The sequence below is a fragment of the Mauremys mutica genome, chromosome 4 (genome assembly GCF_020497125.1).
Source record: "Mauremys mutica isolate MM-2020 ecotype Southern chromosome 4, ASM2049712v1, whole genome shotgun sequence".
Classification (NCBI taxonomy): domain Eukaryota; kingdom Metazoa; phylum Chordata; order Testudines; family Geoemydidae; genus Mauremys; species Mauremys mutica.
In genome coordinates, this window is record NC_059075.1 from 49,969,628 (window position 1) to 49,995,701 (window position 26,074).

General features: G+C 41.1%; 1 protein-coding gene across 2 annotated transcripts in view; it reads right to left on the reverse strand.

The window, feature by feature from the left end:
• The window catches only part of SCFD1 (sec1 family domain containing 1), a 129,265-nt gene that overhangs the window by 21,709 nt on the left and 81,482 nt on the right, over positions 1–26,074 (reverse strand). For both annotated transcript variants that reach the window (XM_045015045.1, XM_045015047.1), the window contains exons 19-20: positions 22,436–22,511; positions 12,642–12,695 (exon numbers count right to left, since the gene is read on the reverse strand). In XM_045015045.1, coding sequence (XP_044870980.1) covers positions 12,642–12,695; positions 22,436–22,511 — 130 coding nt within the window. The remainder of the gene's footprint in view (positions 1–12,641; positions 12,696–22,435; positions 22,512–26,074) is intronic.

Below are 26,074 nucleotides of genomic sequence, written 5' to 3' on the forward strand. Positions count from 1 at the left end.
CATCCAAGATGTGAAACGTTTTGGTTGCCATGTGGCTTTGGGAAGAAGGAGAGAAGGTGGACAGGTTGGTTCTGAATGAAAGAGGACGGCATCTTAGGTAAGAATTTTGGGTTTGGTCATAACATGACCTTGATTTTGTGAAAGACTGTGTATGGCAGGTATGCCAGGAGAGCACCCATTTCTCCTACTCGTTGGGCAGATGCGATGGTGATGAGAAATGCTGTTTTCATGGATAGGTATATGTAGGAGCACATTGCCATGCTCAAACAGGGGGCCAGTGAGACAGTGCAAAACTAGGTTGGGATCCCAAGGTAGGGTGAGGTCTCATATTTGAGGATACAGGTTTTGAAGGCCCTTAAGGAATCTTTCTGTTAGTGTGTGGATAAATATGGAATAACCTATCCTGGGGTGGAATGCCGTGATGGCGGCCAGGTGTCTGAACGGAGCTTGTGGAGAGTCCTGATCTTTTAAGTTCTAGAGTGTAGTCTAGAATGAGAGACAAAGGAGCACTCATTGCAGGGACATGTTTGGTGTTGCACCAAGTTCAGAATCTTTTCCATTTATAGAGGTAAGTTATATCACATTTGCTATTTAAAAAAATCTCTTTCACCTCTTTGCCGAATCCTGGAACCATAGAGGAGTCATGCCTTCAGATGTAGGAGTTCTAGATTGGGATAGAGGATTTGGCCTGTGTCCTGCGAGAGGAGGTGTGGAGTCAACTGTAGGGTGATTGGTGCACAGACTGCCAGGTGCATGAGGTAAGGATATCAAATCTGTGGTGGCCATGTTGGGGCCACGAGAATGACTGTAGCTTGTTCCATCTTGTGAAGCCCTTTGAACAATAGGGGAAATGGTGGAAAGCCACAGAGTAGGGGTGCAACCCATGTAATAAGTAAGCACAACTGTGGACATTTGGCAACTCTGGGTGTGCTGAAGAGATCTATGCTCGGGAATCCCCAGCAGCTGAATATGTCCTGCAGGGCTCTTGTGTCTAACTCCCAGTCGTGATCTTGTGAGAATCTCCTGCTCAGTGCGTCTGCCATGACGTTCTGGTGTCCAAGTAGGTATGAGACCAAGATGCTGATGATGTATTGGATACACCAGTTCCAAAATTTTAGTGCTTCTGATCACAGGGACCTCGCTCCCCCATGTCTTTTGATATAAAACATGCAGGTGATGTTGTCCGTCATTACTCTTATTTATGGCCCTTTGTCTGATTAATGGTAGAAAGTGTCGGCATGCATTGTGTATTGCATGTAATTCTAGGAGACTGATGTGCAACACTGATTCTGAGGGGGACCACTTGCCCTGTACCATGGAGGTCTGTAGATGTGTTTCCTACCCGCGTAGGGAGGTGTCGGTTGTTTGTATCAAGGACAGTGTTGGGTGAAGGAAGGGCATCCCCAACATTTTGGGGTTGTGTACACCAGTCCAATGAGTCCTTGATCTTGACTGGTATCAATAGCAGGTTTGTTTAGGCTGTGTCTGTGGGGTACATACACTGTTTGTAGTCATCCCTGAAGATGGCACATGTGTAATCTGGTATGTTTCACAACAAACGTGGCTGCTGCCATATGACTGAGCAGTTGTAGAGAAGTCCTGGCAGATATCTGTGGGCTGGTGGCTCACAGTGGAGATGATACTGACTTACCAAAAATCTGTGACTTAGGAGGAAGGCTCTTGCTTTGGCAGCCTCCAGCTGGTTCCCAATAAATTCCAGAGCTGTACTGGTGTCAGTACCAACTTTTGTATGTTTATCTGGAGGCCGAGGTTGGAGAAAAGGTCCATCATTTTTCTTATGGCTTTGACAGCGTAGACTCTGGAAGGAGCTTTGAGAAGGCAGTCATCTAGATATAGGAATATTACAACCCTTTGTTTGTGTAGGTGCACTGCCACCACCGCGAGGACTTTGGAAAATACCAATGACGCTGCAGAAAGCCAAAGGGTAGTACCTTGTTTTAGTAATGGTCGGACCCCAGGATGAAGCTGAGCAATCGCCTATGGGAAAGGTGTATGGTGATATGGAAGTACATGTCTTGCAGGTCAAAGGCCAGGAACTAGTCCCCCTGTTCCAGTGCTGGGATAATTGTTGATAGTGTGACCATCTTGAAGCATTGTAGTTTGATGAATTTTTTGAGATTCCTCAAATCTAGGATAAGTATCTACTCATCTAATTTCTTTTGGATCAGAAAATAGTGGGAATAAAAATCTTTCCCTCTGTGCTAGAATGGGACTAATTCTATGGCTCCCAGCTGCAGAAAGTGGTTTATTTCTTCTTGTAGAAAGCGTTTGTGAAAAGGGTCCCTGAAGAGGGACGGGGAGGTGGACTGGCTGGGTGGAAGAGAGGGGAACGGAATGAAGTACCCTCTGTTGATGATTTCCAAGACCCACTTGTCCGAGATGCCTTGTTGCCTTAAGAGGTAAAAGGTGGCCAAGCAGCCGCCAAACTGATGGTCTATTGAAGATGGTTGCAGCAACTGGACCAGAGGGAGGCATCTTAGGGCCTCAACCAAAGCTTCAATATTGTTGTTTGGAGGTCAATGTCTGAGATATAGCCCCTTGAGTTCTGCCTGAGTTTGGGAGGAGGCCTCTGTTGCCTACATTGCGTGTCATACTGTTGCTGACGGGTGAAATGTATAGGTTGAAACCTTGGGATAGCTTGGTTCCTACCTTATCTTCTCTTAGGTGTTGGTGTATATATACTGAGTGAACTGAGTATCGCTCTAGAGTCCTTTAAAGAATGGAGGGACTCATCCATGTGCTCGGCAAAGAGTTTAGGCCCTTCAAAGAGAAGAAGATCTTTGACAGTGGTCTGCAGCTCTCTGGGGAATACGAAGAGGTGAAGCCATGATGCTTGTCTCATCACCACTGATGTTGCAATGGAGCAAGGAGCCATGTCCACAGAGTCCAAAGAGCCTTGCAGTGCTATATGGGCCAGGAGTTGTCTTTCCATCACCAGTGCCTGGAACTGCTCTTTTTTGTCATCTGGGAAGAGTTGACAGAATTCTTGAAATTTTGAATAGTTCGTATGATTAAATGTGGGTAGGAATGCCTCACAGTTAGCAATGTAGAACTGGACTGTAGATGAAGAGTATGCTTTATGATTGAAGAGGTCTAGCCTCTTCTAGTCCCTGTCACACGGGGTTGTCCTGGAGTGGTGGTGTTGCTCCTTCTCTTATAGTGCATTGACCATGAGAGAACTTAGGAGTAGGGTGGGAGAACAGAAATTCAATGTCTTTAGTGAAGACATGGTATTTCTTATCCGCTTGCTTGCAAGTTGGTAGTACTGAGGCTGGGGTCTGCCAGATCACCTTGGCGGGGTCCAACAAGGTCTCTTGGTGCGTGGTGAATGAGGGTTGGTTGATGACTGTGCCAATGGTGACTGCTGTGTTGGAGAGGTACTGGAGCCAGGGTCTGAGACTGGATGCAGAGTGCTCTCCACTCGTAAGAGTTTTACCCTCAGTTCATGGTCCTTTCTGGACCGGGCCTTCAACTTGAAGCAGTGGGTACACTTCTGAGAGACATGCCCCTTACCAAGACAGCATATGCACTGTGAATGACCGTCGCTTACGGGTATGGCCTCATGACACGAGAGGCACCTCTTGAAACCAGGGGATCTCCCAAGAAGGGAGAGCTTCCCAATAGGGAAGGGCGTAGCAAAGGAAACCTACGTTAAGCTAAAGCATAATGGGGAGGAAAGAGCAATGGAATTAATTTTTCAAGTGGGAAGAAAAAGGAAACAGCTAATATCTATGAAATTATAATGGAAACACTATTACTAACGGATATGGATGTCTGAAGGGCTCTGCTCAAGATTCCGTCCCAGATCAAAGATGGTTGAGAAGGAACTGAGGCGGTTGAACCACACAATGCTATATAGATGCTGCTCATGGTGCGAGATGGGGAGGAGCGCATGTGTGGCCCAACAGGCATTGCCACCGATGATCTCTGATCTCAGGTGCAGGGGATGCTACTGCACTCACAATGGAGCACCCACAGGGACACTATTCAAAGAAGAACTGATACTTTGTTTGCAAACTTCCAGTAAAGTCAATTTTGTGCTCGTTTCCTTATATGTATTTGCATTCAGTCATTATATGACTTTGGTTTAGACACCTCTGTCTCTAAAGGGAAGGTAGAATCATTACAATTGTATTAAGATTCTACATTGGAAAGGAAAGAAAGGCCAGAGGAAAAGACCTGCCCCTTCTCACATCTGTGATTAAGAAGTGGTTCTTTGTACTTTGTCTATTCCCTACAAACCTTCCAGCAATCCAAGATATCTATTTATATATGGGGACCTGAGAACTATTAAACGTTTTTGGTACAGCGAGTACATTATTTTTTTTTAGCTCCTTTGGCAGCTGACTTTAAGTAAAGGAAGGAAATGGATAAGAAGGAATTAATGTTCATCCTCCTTGAACACGGGATGCATGATTCAGATTTTAGCTATCTAATCAAAGGGATAAGATATGAACGATTCACTATAAGATTTCTGCAAGACAAGAAAACCTGATTTAGATTTAAAGTCCGTACAGGCTTCTCTACAGAGATTCAAAAGCACAGCTTTTAAAACTTACTGTTAAAAATTGCCAGAAAAGCTAATTAAACACTCCTCCTCCTGCCCCCCCCAACCCCATTACAATGTAACTCTAGAGGAGAGGTCCCACAAGTCATAAATACTGAATAAGAGCAGTTGCCTACTAAAAGTAGAGTTGAATCCAACTTTGAGCAATTCAAAATACAAATTAAGATTTAAAATTAAGATTACAACACCCCAATTTTCAAGATATAAAAGTTTTAGTTTAACAGCACACATTCTTCCATTCCAGATTTAAAAGATTTTTCTAGACAAGCGATTGTAAAAGCTAACATTACTCATTTGATAAAAATAAGCTGTTTTAAAAATAGTTATTTTAATATACATAAGAAAGATATGTATCTCTCATAGAAGATGCATAATAAACCGAAAAGATATTAAATTCATTGCAAGGGATAATATTTCTTGAAAGTCATACTCTTGAATACATGCCATTTAGGTATATCACTACTTTAAAAAGCCTTTATTTAAACTATGTGGGTAATCAGAAATCAAAAATAAATACAGGTTGAACCTCTCTAGTCCAGCACTCTCTGGTCTGGCAACATCTGTGGTCTGGCATGATTTCAGTTAGCCAGATGTCCGCTTATCATGGGTGAGGCCAAGTTTCCCATGGTCTGGCAAAGTCCCGCCAGTCCTGGCTCTCAGCATTCTGTGCTGTTATTTAGCTCTAATTTACCCCTAAATATGTCTTCTAAGAGACCAGTGAGCAGTGGAAATGTTGGTAATTCTGCTAAGCATAAGCATGTGTCAATATCCATACGGCAAAAGGTGAAATTGCTGCAGAAACTGGAAAAGGGCACATTGGTACGTGCCTTGTGTGAGTTTTACAGTGTATGGTCATCTACAGTGTATGATGTGAAGAAGCAAAAGAATCAAATCCTTAATTTTTTTTACCAAAAGTGACAGTAAAAAAAAAGTATGAATGTTCGTAAGACATTGAAGGAGGAGAAAAGCAGTGATTTAGATAGTGCGCTTATACATTGGTTCAAGCTTCGTAGGAACGAAGAAGATGTTAGCATTTCAGGCGAGATGATGATGGCACAAGCAAAAATATTCCACAAAGAACTTAACCCGCAACATGAGTGTGACTATTCACAAGGATGGCTACAGAAATTTAAAAACAGGCCTGGCATTAGTCTACATCGTGTGTGCAGTGAAAAAGAAGTACAGATATGGAAGCTGCCACTAAGTAAATTGACGAATTTGCAGTTAGGGTTTGTCTACATTACCTGCTGGATCGATGGGCAGCGATCGATCCAGCGGGGGTTGATTTAATCACGTTTAGTCTAGACACGGTAAGTTGACCGCCGAGTGCTCTCCTGTCAACTCTGGTACTTCACCAGGGCGAGAGGCGCAGGAGGAGTCGACGGGAGAGAGTCAGCTGTCGACTTACTGAAGTGAAGACAGAGTGGTAAGTAGATGTAAGTATGTCGAGTTCAACTACGTTATTCACGTAGCTGAAGTTGCGTAACTTAGATCGATCTCCCCCCTCTCCCCAGTGTAGACCAGGCCTTAGTTGCAAATTAGAAATTATCCCCAGAGCAGGTATACAATGCCAATGAAACTGCTCTCTATTGGTGTTGTATGCCTACAAAAATGTTAGTTACTGATGCAGAGGGGCCACCATCTAGTACGAAGGAGGAGGAGGACAGGGTAACTGTCCTTGGTTGTAGCAACGCAGCAGGCACGTACAAATGCAAGCTCATGGTTATTGGGAAAAGTGTGAACTCAACGCATTCAAAGGGGTGAAAATATTCCCAGTGATATATCGTGGCAACAAAAAGGGATGGATAACGACTAATCTAGGTCTCAGGTGGTTTGAGAAATATTTTGTACCGGAGACAAGAGCCCTCCATAGGTCTGGATCCAAAGTGCCAAATAGTGCTGATTTTCGACAATTGCTCTGTCCACCCTAAAGAACATAATAAGAACATAAAGCAGAGCTGCTTGTCAAAGATAATGTGGTGGGACTGTATTTATCCCCAAACTGTACCGCACTGATTCAGGACAGTCCTGATGTCAATGACGAGTCCAAGTTTGCTGGATTTCAAGTGTCTGAAAACCAAAAAATTGTTAGCGAGTTAATGGAGTATGCCAGCGGTATGTCTCACCCTGTAGTGCTTGAGCTGGCCAAGCATTTGGGAGAGGAAAATTTACTAGACTGGATGGAAGTCGACAAAGATGCACCAATCGCTAGTCATATTATGGATGAAGAAATCGTGCAAATGGTACAGCAGGGAAAAAACGAAAATAACGAAGACGCCAGTGATGTGATGAAGATGATGAGGCGTATGTCGCAGAAAATTTTTCTATAGATAAATGCATTCGTTGGCAACAAATGTAATAGACAGTCTGGAGCAAAGACATTTCATTTCTGAGCAAGAGATCATGTCTCTCTACATGATACGAGAAAAACTCATTTTAAAAAAAAACCAAAATACATGAGACAAGCCAAGCTGGAAGATTGGTTAAAGGTAGTGAAGAGGAGTTGTGAGCAGCACTTTACAGTAAAAAATCCTGTTGCCTCCACTTCATCTACCCCGGATATACCTACAGCAGAGACCCTGGATATAACTCAAATGTAATTTGAGTTAGCATTTCTTGTCACATCACTTTGGAAGCAGAATTCAGGCATCATTTTAGGTAAGTAAATTATAGATTTACCTGTATCATCATCTATTTCTTTTTCATATTATTTTATGTTTTTTACGCTTTATATACTTATTTCCTAATGCCAATACAGTAAAATTGTGTAACAACACTAACACTTTGTTATGAAGAGAGATGGTAAGCCTTGGCTAGGCGGCATTGCAAGCGCTGTTTTGTTTATTCGCCTCGGCGAGATAAAAATAAAAAGAGACTCGCTTGCTAGACTACTGACCTCCCGTGGTTCAGCAAATTCTCTGGTTCGGCACTGGTCAGTTCCCGAGGGTGCCGGACTAGAGAGGTTCAACCTGTATTGTCTCTTGAGGGAAAAATACATTTTCTGATTACTTTGTCCTAAAGTCATACATCCATGGATTACTTATGAGACATAAGAGGACAACTTACATGCAGTACCACTTGTCAAATCTCAAGTCATTTCCTAAAGGGTTTATAATTCTTTGTAATACTATAATATAGGGGGCAGGGTTAATGGCTAAAAAACTTTCTTTTCTTTGACAGTATAACATGTTATAACCATATTATCTTTTCTTAAGATGAATATTTTAACAAACTTTATAACACTGATTTAACTTGCAAACATTTAAGCAAGTTATCCCTAAACAATGAAAGTAACTACTCCGCACTAAGATTTATGGGTTAATTATCAAGAATTCTCTTAAAAAACAAAATCCTGAAGTTGTGACTCTTTATTTAGACCAATATCTAGGACAGTGGCTTTCAAACTGCAGGTCGCGACCCAGTACTGGGTCACGGAATGTAAGGAACTGGGTCGCAGCGCCTCTGGTTAGCATCACCGACTGGGCCGTTAAAAGTCCTGCCGACGGTGCTGCCTGGTTAAGGCAGGCTAGTCCCTACCTGTTCTGACACCATGCTGTGCCCTGAAAGTGGCCAGCAACACGTCCAGCTCCTAGGTGGGGGGGGGGGGACACGGGACTCCACGCACTGCCCCCTCCCCGAGCACTGGCCCAGCCAATGGGAGCTGTGGGGTGGTGGTGTTGCCTGCGGGCAAGAGCTGCACGGAGCCGCTGGCATGCCTCTGCCTAGGAGTCGGACCTGCTACTGGCCGTTTCCGGGGCACAGCGTGGTCTGCGGTGCCAGGACAGGCAGGAAGCCTGCCTTAGCACCCCTGCTGTACCGCCGACCAGGAGTCACCTGAGGTAAGCCTGCACCCCAACCCCATGCCCCAATCCTCTGCCCCAGCCCTGAGCCCCCCCTAAACTCAGAACCCCTTCCTGCACCCCAAGCTCCTCAACCCTGGCCCCACTCCAGAGTCTGCACCCCCAGCCCAGAGCCCTGACACACTCCCGCACCCCAAGCCTCTGCCCCAGCCCAGAGCCCCCTCCCACACTCTGAACTCCTCATTCTTGGCCTCATCTGGCAGCCCTCACCCCCACACCCCAACTCTCTTCCCTAGCCCTAAGCCCCTCCCACACACCAAACACCTCTGCCCCAGCTCCATTGGGTCATGGGCATCAATAATTTTCTTCAACTGGGTTGCCAGAAAAAAGTTTGAAAACCACTGATCTAGGAAACATATGACACTTCTGAAAAGAAAGGAAATGTATTTTAAACCCTATTTTGATCAAACAAACGTTAAGACCCAAGACAATAGAACAGATCACTCTAAGGTCATCAACAAATGAAGTTAATGAACTAATGTGTTAAAATATTCTAAGAAAAAAATTACATTATAGTCAACCTACCCAGGCATAAGTTAAAAACATTAGAGGGTAGTGTTACTGCCCCTAAGAACTGTTCTTCAGTTCCTGTTTCTGTTGAAAGGATCAGAAACCATAGGTATGGGGCTCATTTCTCCTTCCTGGTAGCTGTCCCTTTGGGAGAGGACAAGCAGCAGGGAGGAGAGTATTTGAGAAACACACAATACCATATTGTGGCAGATTTAAGAGAACTTTATATCTATTTTGCTCGGCAGAGTTCTGAAAGTCCACATGGCAAAAAAACACGGCACTATGAAATGTATTCCAGAATAATTTTAAATTACAATTGACAAAGTAACATTTGTGGCCACTGGTAGAAGAAAAGCTTTTACATTTCACATTACTTTAGTGTAGTATTTTATATTTAGCATGTGATTTGAATGTAGGTATATAATTTGCTATGATTAATATATCATTTCTATGTCGATAGTATTTTATCTAGTTTCTATGCAAGACAGACATTTATACCTATGTGCGTTTCACATATCTACTACGGGACTTAGCAGGTAAGAGTCCAATCCATTAAATGGAGATTTCCTCAAGTTCTGTAGAAAAAAATCAGCTTTTTAGCTTTCTTTTCTGTATCTTATCTTTTGCCAGCAGGACAAGTGGCTATTTTTGCCTGTTTTGGGGATGGAAGGACCCTATACATTAGAACATGAACAAAGGCCACACTAGTGTAATTCCATGCGTCATTCATTTTTCCTTACAGATCCAGTTTTAGTTTTCTACAATTGCTGCTCCTATTGCAAGCCCAAATATATGACATCCCCCAAAGGCTACTTCATGCTTCTCTTTTAATAAGCCCAAAGGGAGTACTTATTCAGCAAACTACTGGCAGCCTTTCACATAGAGGTTAAAAGAGTTGCTCTTTGGGGCTTGCCTGGTCTCCATTGGCTTGGAGAATGGGATTCCTGGTTTTGGTCCTGAACCCTAGTCTTCAACATGGCAGCAGTTCATGTTGCAAATCTCCACTATAATAGTAGGGATTGAATCAATAACCCCCATGTTTTAATATGACCTAGTGAGACAGTCAACTATACCCTGAAATTATCTAAGTGATCTTGGCTATTCTCCATGGCAGTACAATGTGAGAATACCAAGCCAGCAAAAATAAAGTATATGAAATGTGACCTTTTCTAGACCAGTTCTTAAACTTGTAGACTGAGGAAGCTGAATATTTATTCAAAACTTTCAATTTTCACTCACTTGTCTGTGAGCCTTCTTTCTTAATTTAGGTTCTCCACTTTAATGCTCTGAGTGACACCTACTGGTAGATTATAGAAATATTATATGCAGCATCTTGCCTTTAGAAGTTACTACAAGGTCACCTATACTTTTCCTGAGAAACAACCTCCTTTCTTGGCTTCATTCATTGACTCTGTTAGCCAGAGAATTTGTTTTTATTGTTTGTGATTTAGCAGTCAATTACATTTACTACAGGCTTGTTTTTATGTTCAATTATTTCTTGGCACTTGTTTTAGTTATTTCCCTGCACATCTCCACATAACTGATATTTAGGTGTGGGGAAGGTCTGCAGAAAAGCAAAATGATGTTGTCTTCCTGGGTTTGCCCAGCTCACCCCTCTGTGCAAGAGGTGGAGATGGAATGGTGGTAGGGTGGCCAGATAGCAAGTGTAAAAAATCGGGACAGGGTGGGAGGTAACAGGTGCCTATATAAGAAAAAGCCCCCCAAATCAGGACTGTCCCTATAAAATTGGAACATTTGGTCACCCTAAATGGTGGGTGCAAGTGGCCCAGTTCTGAGCATGCCAAAAGCATCAACTAACTAGTAGAGGGGGATAAAGTTCCTGCAAAGGGCGTAGCAATATTCTACATTGTATTTTTTAAAGCACATGGTTTTTTGGGGAATCTGGTGCATTCAATTTGCAAAAATTTGCTCAGATGATCCTTAGATAGGATGATTTAGTAACATCCAGAGGAGATGAAGTCTATTACAGGCAAGGAAATCCTCCTCATCTCCTCATCAGCTTGAACAACAGTTTTGTGAGATACACCACTACCTTGATATAATGCTGTCCTCGGGAGCCAAAAAAATCTTACCGCGTTATAGGTGAAACCACGTTATATTGAACTTGCTTTGATCCACAGGCGTGCACAGCCCCGCCCCCCTGGAGCACTGCTTTACCGCGTTATATCCAAATTTGTGTTATATCGAGTGGCGTTATATCGAAGTAGAGGTGTATTACATTTGTATATCTGTATATTTCTGTTCCTGTACAAAATCCCACCTGGATTATAGGCAGAGAAAAAGTAGAAGAAATACAAATAATTTTTGAAAACACTGACATTTCCTAAAGTAGTTGCCTGTAGAAACATGTGGTATATATAGAATACAGTAGAATGGTGTGGTACAGAAGTTCAATTAGCATTTGTGAGTAATATGGAGCTCTGTCAAACTCGGTGACAAAACCTAGAAGTTGAATCACACAACACTATCACAAGTTATTTACATATAATAATGGCAGATTCCAGATAATGGGATTTTTTTAAGCAAATACTTCCTCCAGTGAGAGTCATTCTAGTTAGAGCAAGGCAAAGAAGCAAATCTTGCATTGCCCTTTGAACATTGTCCTATAAGGGTTTGTTCTAATTTTTTTCCAGTACAGAATGTGTTCGATGTTTTTCTTCTTCCTTTTCTTCCTTTCATTTTTGTTTGATTTTCAGCCTTGGTTTCTTTACTTCAGTGTCTCTCAGCATCTTTCTCTGCTTCTCTCTAACCACTCCATCTTTACTTCTACTTTTCCCCTCCTTCCTTCTATTGACCTTCCCCTCCAGTCTACTGCATCATCATGCCTTCTTTTCCCTAAACTCTCCAATTATCCCCACTGCCAAACAAGAAAGGGGTTGCTGGTGACAGGAAGCTGTGGTGGCCTGGACTGGATTCCAACAGGAAAGAGGCAGTCCTAACCTGCAAACTGTTCTTAGACTTGGAAAGATCAAGAATTCCAATCCCCATCAGAGGAAAGGAATGAAATAGAACCACAGGAATATACTCTCTCTTTCACGAATGAAGGGAGTTAGGTGGTGAACCATCTGGCTCTTTGGCTTTCCTCGTACACCTTGTTAAAATGTTATCTCTCCCCTCCCCCCGCCCAGCTGGCCCCTGCATCTTCCTTTTCCCTGTAACAGTGTGTGTATTTGGGGACGCTTTAGCCCCAGCATCCAGACACCTGTGCTACCAACGCAACATAGAAATCTGGAGTTGCCAAATTTGAAGATATGGTTACAGCTAGATCTATGAATGGAAAAAGTTTGTTATACTATTACACGCAAAAAACTATGTTAAAGAACATTAAGGTTGCAAAAATTAAGCACTCAAAAGTTAGCAAATGACAGCATTAAAGTTACCTGTGAAACCTTAATTTGGCTCCCTTGTGAAGATGCATTGTAACATAAGCTTTAAATACATCACAAACTAGTAATCTGATCAAATTATTTTTGACTCCGGACTCCTATCTAAACAAAACAATAACTGTGAAAATTGTTATAGTTTAAATCAAAATACAGGGAGACCAGAATTATTTGCTGCTACATTAACAACACGATGTGGCAGCAATATTATGTGTATCAGAATTGAAAAGATCTGGTTTTCCATCTCTCTCTGCCTAAAATGAATATAATTCTACTCACTGGATTTGACTTCATCTCCATAAGGTTGTCTAGGATACGTGTGACTGGTAGATTCTGTGGAAGAGAATTTGAAACCAGTGAGTTGCAAAAATGTTTACTAAGAAATATGCAGAAGCTGTTCTGCAGCCCAACTATATTATATAGAATGTTGAATTTTTACAGCACACTCAAATCTCTTACTCTGAACTGCTTTACTGTAATGTTCTGTAGGGAAAATAACTGTTCTAGGTTATTTTATGTACAGAATAGTTAATAGGCCCAGAAATTTTAAAGTAACGCAAATAAATACCAATGATTTTTTAAAAGGGGTAGGTAAAATTGCTTTTTAAAGAGTAACCATATACTTGCAGCATAAATGACTTATTTTAGATTAAAATGAAATGAAATAATGAAGAACTAGAGTAAAATCTCCATAGAACAGTGCATCTCCTAGAGCAGACTACATTTGAGAAACATGCTCCTTCCCTTTCTTTTGCTATTCTTTCTTGGTCAAATAAGCAGCTGCCTCCAGAAAACAACAGATTTAAATTTCAATGTATTTCACAATCCCCACCACTCAAATAATAAGACTTATACAAGTTCATGTACCACATTCTTTAAATTGTTTGCCATACCATAGGCCTAGTGAGCTTGGTCTTATTTAGCAGTTTTTAAGCAGGCAAGGACATGCTTTAAAAACTTGATTTGTTTAAAAAATCCACAGTCTGCTTCTCTAGATATACAGGAATTCTTTTTTTCAAAGATTGTGGCTGAATCCTTAGCTGCACTCAGTAAGCGGAGGCAGGAGCCATTTGCAACTTCTGGATCCCAGGGCCTGTATCCACTGCACAGTTTAGGGCAGTCTTAGATTATTTTGGCTTGTAACAGTCCCTAAAGACTGATACGAGGGTTGAGGATGGCAACAACCGCCCTCCAATCTGGTGCAACCAGAATTTTCCTGAGGAGGGGGCCCAGAGCTCTCCCTCTACTGCACCTACATCCAGCCCTGAGCTCTCCCCCACCACTTCCCCATACCGAGGCCTGAACTCTCATGCTGCCTCTGCAACCAGAACTGTGCTCTCCCCACTGCACCCAGCTCCACACACACTCCCCTCCTGCTGACTCTCACTCTTCCCCACACATTACCCAGTACCCAGATAGGTGGTCAGGTTGAAGAGCACCATACCCACTAGGGGCCAGGCAGTTCAGCCCCAGATCCTACCCTCCTTCTACATCTCTGTTGCCCCAGGAAGCACCAAAAGCCTGCATCCTGTCCTCCCACCCTTCTGGTGCCCCCTGGTCTGCTTCTCCCTGGGGGTGCCCAATGTCCATGGGTGCCAAAAGGAGTACAAGAGTGGGGAATAGGATAGCTGTGGGACAAGGAAAAGGTCAACATCTTCTGTTAGGAATTACAAAAGTTAACAAAATATACTATCAAGTTTATGAAAGACATTTATTTGTTAATATCCGGTTCTTTCATCACTCATGCCACAGATGTTCTCCCTATAAAGAACAAACAGAAGTTCCATGTAAATTTGCAACACTGACAGAAGATATAACTACCAAGTGAAGACAATGCTGATACAATAAATGGTTAACACTTTTATGTAACGTCTGCTGCTGTTGAGCTTCTCCTGTAGGCCAAACTAGTTGAATTTCAGGAAATGTGTTCAGCCAGCTGAAGGATCTGATATCCAAGTGTATTAACAAAGTTCTTTTCTAATGGCCAACACAAATATAAGCCTGGAGTAGAAACTCAACTGGGTAGCTTTAATTCTACTTGCCTGGGATTAGCTAAAAAAGGACTTAAATCTCATCCTGCAAAATAAGATCCTCCAGATTCTCTTGATATCTTTGGTCCTAATTCTATTTCAATATCAGTGTAATATATAATGAGCTGTGTGTGTTTATTCAAATATTAATCTTTATCTAACTCATTTGTAAAAAAAGCAATCTACTGAATGTTTTACCATTACTCTATACTGCTTCATTGTCTTTACTGTATCAAGTGTAAAGCTCTCGGTGAAAGACGGAGGGTTTTTTTTAAAATTATTATTATTACTGTACAATATACCCAAATTAAAAGCCCAACAATATAGGATGGGATTCTCAGTGAAATCTATGATCTTTATCCATTCAATATTAAACATGCCTTATAATTCAAGTTTTAGCTGTACTTACTTTCTGTATTGCTAAATTTGTCATAAACACACCACATACAGGTGGCAATATACATGTGCCATATAAAATGTACCACGTGGTTCTGCACTTTATCATACAATTTTGATTGCCTCATCTGCAGTCTGCTCACTAATCCATAAAACTGAGGCATAACAAATGAAATAGAAGAGGCAATGAGAAGGCCAGGAGCAAGTGACAAGGAAATAGAAACACAGGACAAAAGATTTTTTCTTTAAACTAAATAGAATGCAGTTTGAGAGCATTCACCACTACAATGTTATAGCATTAGGAAAACAGTGAGTCTCAAGGTTAAAAGATAGCAACAACGTCCTTTCCAGATTGTTTTAAGCCATTTTTGGTCATGAACCTCAAACTTTGGAGAATCATCGATCTGAAGGCATGAAAAAGATGTGAACAAAGTGGGAAGATTTTAAGTAGGAGATGGGAAATCTGGAGATGCTAGATGTGTGCTCTATAATTGAACAACAACATAAAAAAGCCAAACTAAGATTAAAACATGGTAATCTAAGGCTAGGAATATGGTAATACAAGAACAAAAATTGTAGCTTTGTACCCTCAAAGGGTGAAAAACCAAACTAAATGCATCCAAAGATATTGTGCTGGAAGAGAGGTAATAATTCACTTTGGAGATTTGCTGAGAGAAGGAAGGTCAGAGAGGAAGGACAGTCCAGTGGTTAGGGCACTAGCCTAGGACTTTAAAAACCTGGATTCAATTCCCTGCTCCACTAGAGACTCCTGTATGTCACTTAGCTTCTCTGTGCCTCATTTCTTCATCCAGAAAATGGGGATAATAGCACTTCCCTGTCTCACAGGGAAGTTGTGAGGATAAATATATTAGGTGCATAATGACTTTTCTTTCTGTTTTCACCAAGAAGGTTTGTAGTGATTGGATGTGTAACATAGTAAATACCAGTGAAAATGAGATACAATCAGAGGTTAAAATAGGGAAAGAACGAGTTAAAAATTACTTAGAGAAATTAGATTTTTCAAGTCACCAGTGCCTGACGAAATGCATCCTAGAATACTCAAGGAGCTAACCGAGGAGATATCTGAGCCATTAGCCATTATTTTTGAAATGTTTCAGATAGCAGCCATGTTAGTCTGTATCAGCAAAATGAACAAGAGTCCTTGTGGCACCTTAGAGACTAAAATTTATTTCAGCATAAGCTTTCGTGGGCTACAGCTCACTTCATCAGATGCATAGAATGGAACATACAGTAAGAAGATATTTATACATACAAAGAACATGAAAAGGTGGAACTACCCATATCAACTGTAAGAGGCTAATTAAGAGAAGCTATTGCTCAAATAAATTTGTTAGTCTCTAAGGTGCCACAAGTACTCCTGTTATTTTTGAAATGTCATGGAAGACAGGAGAGATTGCAGAAGACTAGAAAAGGGCAAATATAGTGCCAATCTATAAAAAGGGAAATAAGGACAACTCGGGGAATTACAGACCAGTCAGCTTAACTTCTGTACCTGGAAAGATAATGGAGAAAATAATTAAGCAATCAATTTGCAAACATCTAGAAGATAATAAGGTGATAAGTAACCGTCAGCATGGATTTGTCAAGAATAAATCATGTCAAACCAACCCCATAGCTTTCTTTGACAGGGTAACAAGCCTTGTGGATAAGAGGGAAATGGTAGACGTGGCATATCTTGGCTTTAGTAAAGCTTTTGATACTGTCTCACATGACCTTCTCATAAACAAACTAGGGAAATGCAACCTAGATGGAGCTACTATAGGGTGGGTGCATAATTGGTTGGAAAACCATCCCTAGAGAGTTATTAGTCGTTCAAGAGCATAATGAGTAGGGTCCCGCAGGGATCAGTTCTGGGTCCAGTTCTGTTCAAAATCTTCATCAATGATTTAGATAATGGCATAGAAAGTACATTTATAAAGTCTGAGGACGATATCGAGCTGGGAGTTGTGGCAAGTGCTTTGGAGGATAGGATTATAATTCAAAATGATCTGGAGAAATGGTCTGAAGTAAATAGGATGAAATTCAATAAGGACATATGCAAAGTACTCCATTTAGGAAGGAACAATCAGTTGCACACATACAAAATGGGAAATAACTGCCTAGGAAGGAGTACTGTGGAAAGGGATCTGAGGATCATAGTTGACAATATGCTAAATGAGAGTCAAGAGTGTAACACTGTTGAAAAAAACCCCCAAACATCATTCTGGGATGTACTAGCAGGACTGTTGTAAGCAAGACACGAGAAGTAATTCTTCTGCTCTACTCCACACGAATTAGGCCTCAGCTGGAGTATTGTGTCCAGTTCTGGGAACCACATTTCAGGAAAGATGTGGACAAATTGGAGAAAGTCCAGAGAAGAGCAACAAAAATTATTAAAGGTCTAGAAAACATGACCTATGAGGGATGATTGAAAAAATTGGGTTTGTTTAGTCAGGAAAAGAGAAGGTTGAGAGGGAACATAACAGTTTTCAAGTACATAAAAAGTTGTTACAAGGAGGAGGGAGAAAAATTGACAAGCAGCAAGGGCTTAAACTGCAGCAAGGGAGGTTTAAGTTGGATATTAGGAAAAACTTCCTGTCAGGGTGGTTAAGCATTGGAATAAATTGCCTAGGGAGATTCCACAATCTCCATCTTTGGAGATTTTTAAGAACAGGTTAGACAAACACCTGTCAGGGATGGTCTAGATAATACTTAGTACTGCCATAAGTGCAAGGGACTGGACTAGAGGACCTCTCCAGTCCTATGAGTCTATAATTAAAACTATGAGGAGGCCATATAAATAGCTGGATAGCTTCCCCACTAGAATGAGGAAGAAACGGTAGAAAAATGTTTGAGGGAGAAAGAAAAAGAGCAAACAGAGTTAGAATGGATTGATAACGATACTGATATAAAACAAACATAAGGAGGCAAAAGACTTAAATTGAGGTTTAGGGTGTAGTCTCTCTGTGAGGAGATATATTCTGCATAACTCACATGAAAATGTTTGATTTTGATGTAACTTAAATAAGAGGGTTTGACAACACTCATGTTCCTCAAACTCTGAGGGAAATGTTTGGGATCACAGGTGCTGCAACTAGGTTTCAAGTGGTTTCCATCATATACAGAGTTTACAGTTTTGTTCAATAGCTATCAGTACCCCCCACTATAAAAATTGTTCCAGCACCTATGTTTGGGAAAAAAGAAATCTAAAGTGGTTAGAACAGGGGTCTTGATACCTGGAACTCTGCCACTGATTTTCTGTGGGGTTTTTTTTTGTTTTCATTTTGCTTTTAGCACCTTACCAAATCTTTCTGTTCCTCTCTAACTATTTGTATAACCTTTTCTCATTTTTTTAATTTTAATCCTGGTTTGTTTTTATTATAAATGCATCATTATGAGAGTCAGATAAAAATATCTGAAGTTAAATTTGAGATAAATATAAAACTAGTACCAAAAATGTAAAATTGACTACTAATCAGCAAGTTGAAATGTATATGGAAAAAATTCCAAATTCCTTAAAGGGGCAAAGATATACAATATCGCCATGAAATAGAAAGCTACTGGTTATCATTTACAAAGGTATTATTGTTTTCTAGCTCTTCAGACACTTTGGTTTGAACAAGTAATAAAATTAAAAAGAAAAAAATGGTTAAACCAATAGAAAATAACCTAACTATGCTTATATAACTTCAGTAAAAGTGACTTCTTTTTAAAAGAATGGATATGAATGATGACAGGAACAAGCAAAATGTTAAATTAACTATTACCATATAATTTGATTTATGTTTTAAAAGAACACATCTAGAAAAGTGAAATGATTGGTAACATTTGTATGTCTTATTCAGTTATGACAGGACTGGATATTATTTCTTTATATTATTTTCCATAATTCTTTGTTTTACATGAATTAGAAACACAACAGAAGTATTAATTTGTATAGTACCCACTATAAAAAGTCTGAGAACAAAAGACTTCTTATTCACTTTCCTTACATTAACCTTACTAATATTAAGCAGCTTACGTGAATTTGTTATTTTAGCTGAATGTTAACTGGCACTAAAGATGTTAACACAAAGTTGTAATTAAATTCCTGCTTATGACACTAGCCTGCAAAGTTAACTGTAACTGTTAAGTGAGGTAATTTTATTAACTCATGTTTACATTTGATTACATTTACATTTGTTGTGCTTAAATTGTTTGTGATTAAGCTAATTTTTCACCACTGGATAGTACTGATGAGTTAAATCTGGTATTTTACTTTTTAGCAGGTTTACAGAGCCCATAATCTTATCTCGAACACCATAAGTAGACGTGGGCTTCTTGTTATTATTTAATATTTATAATCCAATAGCATCCAGAAGCTGTGGTCAAACTCAAGTGCCAGGCACAGTGCAAATGAAGATAGACATGACAGCCTGCTCTGAAGAACTTGCAATCTAAGAAGGTAAGTAGCATATTAATCTTGGGAGAAAGGCAGGCAAATATGCACAATCTATGGCTACAGCAGCTAGAGATTAAAAACCCACACATTTGTTATTTTACTTTTTTTTTGTTTTAGAATTATTTAAATACAACTTTCACCAACTACCTGGTCCTAGTCATTCCAAGTGGCAGATTTCTTGTATGTGTTGTGGCAGAAACAGGGCTTGAGGGAACTGAGGGAAGAAAGGACAGTAGCCTTACAGGTTAGTTCAAGGGTGATGGTGATAATTATTAGTAAACATTTATATTATGGTAATGTCCAATCCCCACTGCACTGGAAACACTCTGGACACAAATAAGAGATCATGCCTCCCCTGGTGGGCCTTCAGTATAGTACACCCAACACATACGTGTATGTTGATGAATTGGCATAGCTTCATTCATTATGTTTTGTTGTTTTTATTTTACTTTTCAATTTTTTAAATTGGAAGTGGAGGTGGAGTGAATGGCAAGAATGGGGAAGTTAGCAGGAGTAAGGGAGCAGGAAAAGGAAGGAAAGGGAAGAGGGACAGTCACAGTTTATCACCTGCCCAGCTATAACTGGATATCACAGCAGAAATGAGGGATTTGAAAGAGTATATGGTAAGCAGCTGTACAGATTATATCATGGAGCTTCCCAGGCAAAAGGGGCATATGGATGTTTGTGGGAGGTGCAGACAGAGCTCGCATCACTGACGGAGCGGGAAGTTGGGGTATGAGAAGGAAGCATAATACAAAAACAGGAATGGAAAAGTATGGGGCAGAATTGAAGGGTGTGCAGATACAATTGTGACGAGCAGGATACAAGTACCTAAACAGAATAGAATGTCTTGAAGGTTAGGACAAGAAGCATGAATTTGATTTGGTGGAAGAATGAAAGCCAGTTGTGGAATTCTAAAAGGGAAGCAATGTTGTCCAAGTGAAAGACAAGGAAGATGATCTTAGCAACCTTGTTTGGGTAGACTGGGGGGTAGTGATGTGGTTGTAAGGGAGAAGTGGTTGCAGTAATCAGGATGAGGGCCTGAACAAGACTTACAATAAACTCAGGGAGAATTTAGACAATGACTGAATTGACAATGTCTTGCTGAAAGAATATATATCAGAAAAGGAAATTCAAAGGTAAAAGTTAGATATAAATTAAATTGAAAAAGAGGTTGAGCAAAAAAGAATATAAATCCCTGAGTGCTGCCCAAGGGGGGAAAAAAAGCTAAGATTAAAACAAATGCCTCCCACAACCCGCTCCCTGCAGCATGCTTAAATATCATGCAAAAAGGCATCTTATTTGGCTATCCCAAGGAGTCTTAACATATACACTACTGGGCACAAGAGTTAAAAGCTAGCTCAGAAACCTTATAAACCTGCATTTTACAGCTTTTCAATCAGTCAGTAAATCTCCAAAACAAAAAAGTGAGACAGTAAGTTCTGTTTCAACTTGTTGAGGGAAATTACATAAGCTTCTACACATACCTAGCTTTAAAACCTAATAGCTTTGTTGACAACAAGTCAGTCACAGTGAGTTTCATATAAAATATCACTATTAGACATTGTTGCAAGAAATAAATGTTTTAAAGAGGTCTTTGGCAAACAATGTAAAAGCAGCACTTCTAAATTTTCTTAATTATAAATATTTCATTATGTCTTACAGATCTTAAACTGTATAATCTAATGCATAACCTATTCACAATACATTTCTGCAGAATAAGCCTCACAAGTGCCTTATAAAAGCTATGGAAACCAGTTAAAGTTTTTTGTGACAGTTGATATTTTTGATACACAAAAGGTATTCTGATCATAGGGCAATTGTATGAAAAAATACTCAAGATCAGAATAAAAATCAAATTGATTTTTTTTGCTGTTGCACAGCTACTAGATTAGCCTTTACCAAGACCTTCTATTTGGAAAAAAAAAAGTTTTAATTTTATTTAGTTTTTAGGTTGCAGAACCAAAGCTATTTAAAACAAAAATAAATTAGAAATTTAGTGTATTAAAATCTGTTTATTCCATTCATTCTTCTATGGCCCATCATTTTAATGGTATCACTGCAACATTTGCATCATACAATGCTCAGAAAATTCAAATGAATGTTTCCCATAACAATTTAGCCCATCTAAATCCACCCAGGAGTTGACTTTTAATTTGTGATAACCATAACTTGAGTTTAAGATTTCAGCCACAAGAGTGAATTTACATATAAACTGTATGAAGGAGTTATGATATTTTTGAGACAACTCATGACTGGCAGAGTCACAAGTGAGTTGTACCATAAAATATTTTTCTTAAGTGACGCTAAAATGCTATAAGAGAAGGCAGTGTGGCCTAGTCGATGGCACACTAGACTGGCACGGAGGCTACCTGACTTCTATTTCCAGTTCTGCTGCTGGTCTGTTGGGTGACCTTGGACAAATCACTTCATCTCTGAGTGACTAAGTTTCTCCATCTGTAAAATGTGGATAATGATATTTGACCTCCTTTATAAAGTGCTCCGAGATCTACTGTTGAAAATTACTATATAAGACCTAGGTATTATTATTAGACTTGTTACTCTTTTCCATGCTACAGTTCTTCAAGGCTGAGGTTGTTTTATATTTTAGATGTGCTAAATTAGAAGTGCCTGATATGTGATTGAACAGAAGGATCAAAATAGTATTAGACTTTCAATAATTTTGGAATGGTTACTGTCAATGGCAAAATATGAGATAATCTAAGGAAAAACAGCACATGTCCACATATTCTGTGTTTATGCAGGTTATGGGTATTTATTAAAAAATACCTAAAGATGCATATTTACTCCTTTCACAGTGTTGAAATTAGTTTGCAGAGGATGGACCTAAGATATTTATTACACTTTTTGGAAGTAAATGCCCCTTGAACATAGGGCCTCACGGGGATAATTTAGGATATTATTCATGGACAATAAGCTTCTCAACAGTGAAAAATAATTTGTTTACAAATTAAAAGCTACAATCCAAATATAAAAACCAAATAATGTATTTATACTATATGTATATGGAATCTTAGAGAAGGTAAGTTCTCTAAGGTTTGTTATGCTTAATTTTGTTGCATCCTTAGAACCATTCATTTTAATAAAATGTATTACATGGATAAACTATGGCGAAATGTTGGTCTGAAATGTGCTATCAAACAAATTTAAAAATATCATTTGTTGTTTTCCATTCTTAAACTCACTTGTTGTTTCAATACCAAATTCTTCACTCCTTCCATCACAAACTGTGAGCCTGTATTCATAACACGTGAAAACAGACTGAAAAACAAAAACACAGACAACACAATGTATGAATTTGAGCATCTTTGCTTTCAGAGTTGTCACTGTTACAAGTCTGCAGAAGTTTTAGAATTTTAACCTGCTTTCCATTAAACAAAATGGTATGCTCTAGTAAAACTGTGCCCTCAACCTTATATTAACTTTTGTTGTTGTTGGCAGACTGAACAAAAAACAGTAGATTTTAATATTAATTTTGCGTTTTCTCAGATGCTACTCCATATCCACATCCCCAAAGTCACCTCTTTGTCCTCCTTTAAATCCCTTCTTATAGCTCTCTGCTGCCAAGCACTCTACAAAAAAAACTTGATAATAGTTAGACAGCCAGTATGCTGTGACCACTGCTTTTCATGCTGTTTGGTTTGGTCTCATTGTTACCTTTTGCTCCCCCTGTCTGTTGTATTTTGTCTTAGACTGTAAGCTCTTCAGAGCAGGGATCTTCTTTTTTGTTATGTCTGTGAGCAGCATCTGGCACAAAGAGACCCTGATCCATGACTGGGTCCCAGGGAACCACAATAAATAATAATAATAATCAGCTGATATGACTCAATGACAAGGATAAGTTTGAGGTAGGTTACAGATTGTTGTAATAAGCCATAAATCCAGTGTCTCTGTTCACCCTGTGGGTGAACACTTTTTACAAAGTGATCTTTCCGTATCTGAGCTATTATTTGTTATCCTTAAAGGAAATCTGCACAAACACTTTCAAAAAATGATCCTGGGAGCTTAAATTCACAAGCCTGCTAGACAGTAAAAATCATGGACTGGCCATAAATCCAGTGTCTCCATTCAGTCCATGATTTTTAGTGTCTAGATGGTAGACCTGAGTGGAGGACTGCTGCCCCAAAGGAGGAATCAGCAGAGGAGTCCTGCACCAAGGCATAATGTCTTGCAAACATGTGAACAAAGCTCCAAATGACCGCTTTACAGATATCAAGGAGAGGCACCTCCTGAAGTGATGCCATAGATGTTACTTGTGCTCTTGTGAAATGAGCTCTTACCAGGGGCGGCTCTACGTTTTTGGCCGCCCCAAGCAGTCATGCCTGGGAGGCGCCCCGGAGCCGCAGGAGCAGCGGACCTCCCGCGGGCATGACTGCGGAGGGTCCGCTGGTCGCTCGGCTGGACCTCCCGCAGCTGCGGACGGTTCGCAGGTCCGGCAGCTCCGCTGGAGCTGCCGCAGTCATGCCTGCGGGAGGTCCACTGGAGCCGCGGGACGAGCGCCCCCTCCGCAGTCATGCCTGCGGCAGGTCCGGTCGTCCCGGGGCTCCGGTGGACCTCCCGCAGGCATGACTGCGGAGGGGGCGCTCGTCCCGGGGCTCCGGTGGACCTCCCGCAGGCATGACTGCGGCAGGTCCGCCGGCCCAGCCTGCCGCCCCCCCGGGAAAGGGCCGCCCCACGCGTGTGCTTGCCGCGCTGGGGTCTAGAGCCGGCCCTGGCTCTTACCCCCTGGGACAGCTGATAGAGTAGAATGCAGCCAGAGATTCATTTGGAGATTCTCCGAGTGGCGATGGCATGCCCCATGATTCTTTCTATTATAGTGATGAATAGTCTCAGGGATTTCCTGATTGGTTTTGTTCTTTGCAGATAAAAGGCCAAGGCCCACCAAATATTGAGGGAATGGAGTCTTCATTCCTCTGAGGAAGCATGCAGTTTTGGGAAGAACACAGGTAAGTGAATCGATTGGTTAAGGTGAATTCTAAAGCTACTTTGGGGGTGAATTTGGGGCATAGATGCAAAGAATCCTTATCCTTATGGAATATAGTGTAAAGAGGATCTGCCATCAGTGATTGAAGATTGCCAACCCTTCTAGCTGAGGGAATGGCTACAGGGAAAGTGACCTTCATGGAAAGGAAACACATGAAGCAAGAAGATAAAGATTCAAAGGGGGACCTTATAAGTACTGAGAGAATAAGGTTCAGGTTCCGCTGGGGAGCAGGCTTCTAAACAGGTGGGAAGGTTCTGGTTAGGCATTTCCAGAATCTGGTGGTCACTAGATGTGTGAAGATCGAGTAGCCCTGAGAAGGTGGATGGTATGCACTGACCGCCTCCAAGTGGACTTGCAAGGAGCTAATGGACAGGCCTGATATCTTCCGAGGATATAATCCAAGATGAGAGGAATATCTGCAGTTTCTAGGAGAATGCTATTTTGATGTTCCAAGAAGAAAAGCGCTTCCATTTAGCAAGTTAACAACTTCTAGTAGAGTCCTTCCTACTATCAGAAAGGATGCCTCGCACAGCTGTGAAGCATGAACGTTCTAAGGATGACACCCATCCAAATATCAAGCCCTGAGCGGTGGAGCGAATGCAGACCGGCGTGCTTGATTCTGCTGTTCCACTGGGTCAGGAACTCGGGAAACATTGGGAGAATGACTGGTAGTCAGGATGCCATGCATAGGAGGTTGGGACACCAAAACTGTCTGGGCCAGTAGGGGCAATCAGGATGACCCAGGCCCTGTGCTGCCAGATTTGTGTAGAGGTCATGGCAGGAGCTGTAGCGGAGGGAAGGCATAGTTAAACTAGTCCGACCAGGAAAGAAGCAGAGTGTCACCCTCGGAGTGGTGACCTTGGCCTTTTCTGGATCTACATGTTATGCATTTTCTCTTTGTCTGAAAGGCGAACAGATCACTGGTTGGGGTTCCCCTTAGAGCAAAAATATTGTGCAGTACCGAGTCCTGGCGCTCCCACTCCTGGTTGACTGCAAAATGTCTGTGATGGAGCCTGCAAGCACATTTTGCTTCACCGGACTGTAGGCTGCTGCTAAGTGATTCAATTGCTCACATACCAGCTCCACAAGCTGACCGCTTCCGTACACAGGGAGATGGATCTCAGTCCTCTTTGCTTGTTGATGTAGAAGACAGTCATAACGTCTGACATAAGACACCGTGAGCATGGATGAATGGAAGAAAGGCTTTGATATTGATGTGCAGATGTGAAAACGTCCTGTGGAGTGACAACCGATTCAGATCTCCCTGGTGTGAAAGGGATTCTACTTGTTCAAGCCATTGGAGATGGAGTAGACGGTGTAGCTACCAAGGCAGAAAATGCTGTGGATAGGTGAAACTCACGATGATTGGTCTTTGTTGGTGCTGGCAGATCCCAGGGTTTGGGAGGTGCCGACAATGATGGTACCAACGGATCGCAGTCCATATCTGATGTAGCCCAATGCTTATGGGCTTTCTTGTCATGCCTCTGGGACTTAGGATGTATTAAGTCTTCAGGGGCTGAGCTGATGGGCTTGCTTGGAGCTGAATCCGACTTCTTTGAAGTGGATTTAGAGGAAGAATTAGTCTCATGCTTATGAGAGTGTTTCCTGGATTCCTAACAAGATCCCACTAGGGAACTGTGGGGGCAGGTTCTCCCGCACCAGGGCCAGACTTCATAGCAGGAGGCACACTCCTTGCTGAATCAGGCTGATGTATAGGGGGGAGAGCTGTCCCTGGCCTGGGTATAATTGAGGCCTCATGACCTTCTCCATGAGGTATTTCTGGAGACAAAGTTCCTGCTCTTCTTGGATATGGCTGGGGAACAATTGGCAGATACTCCAT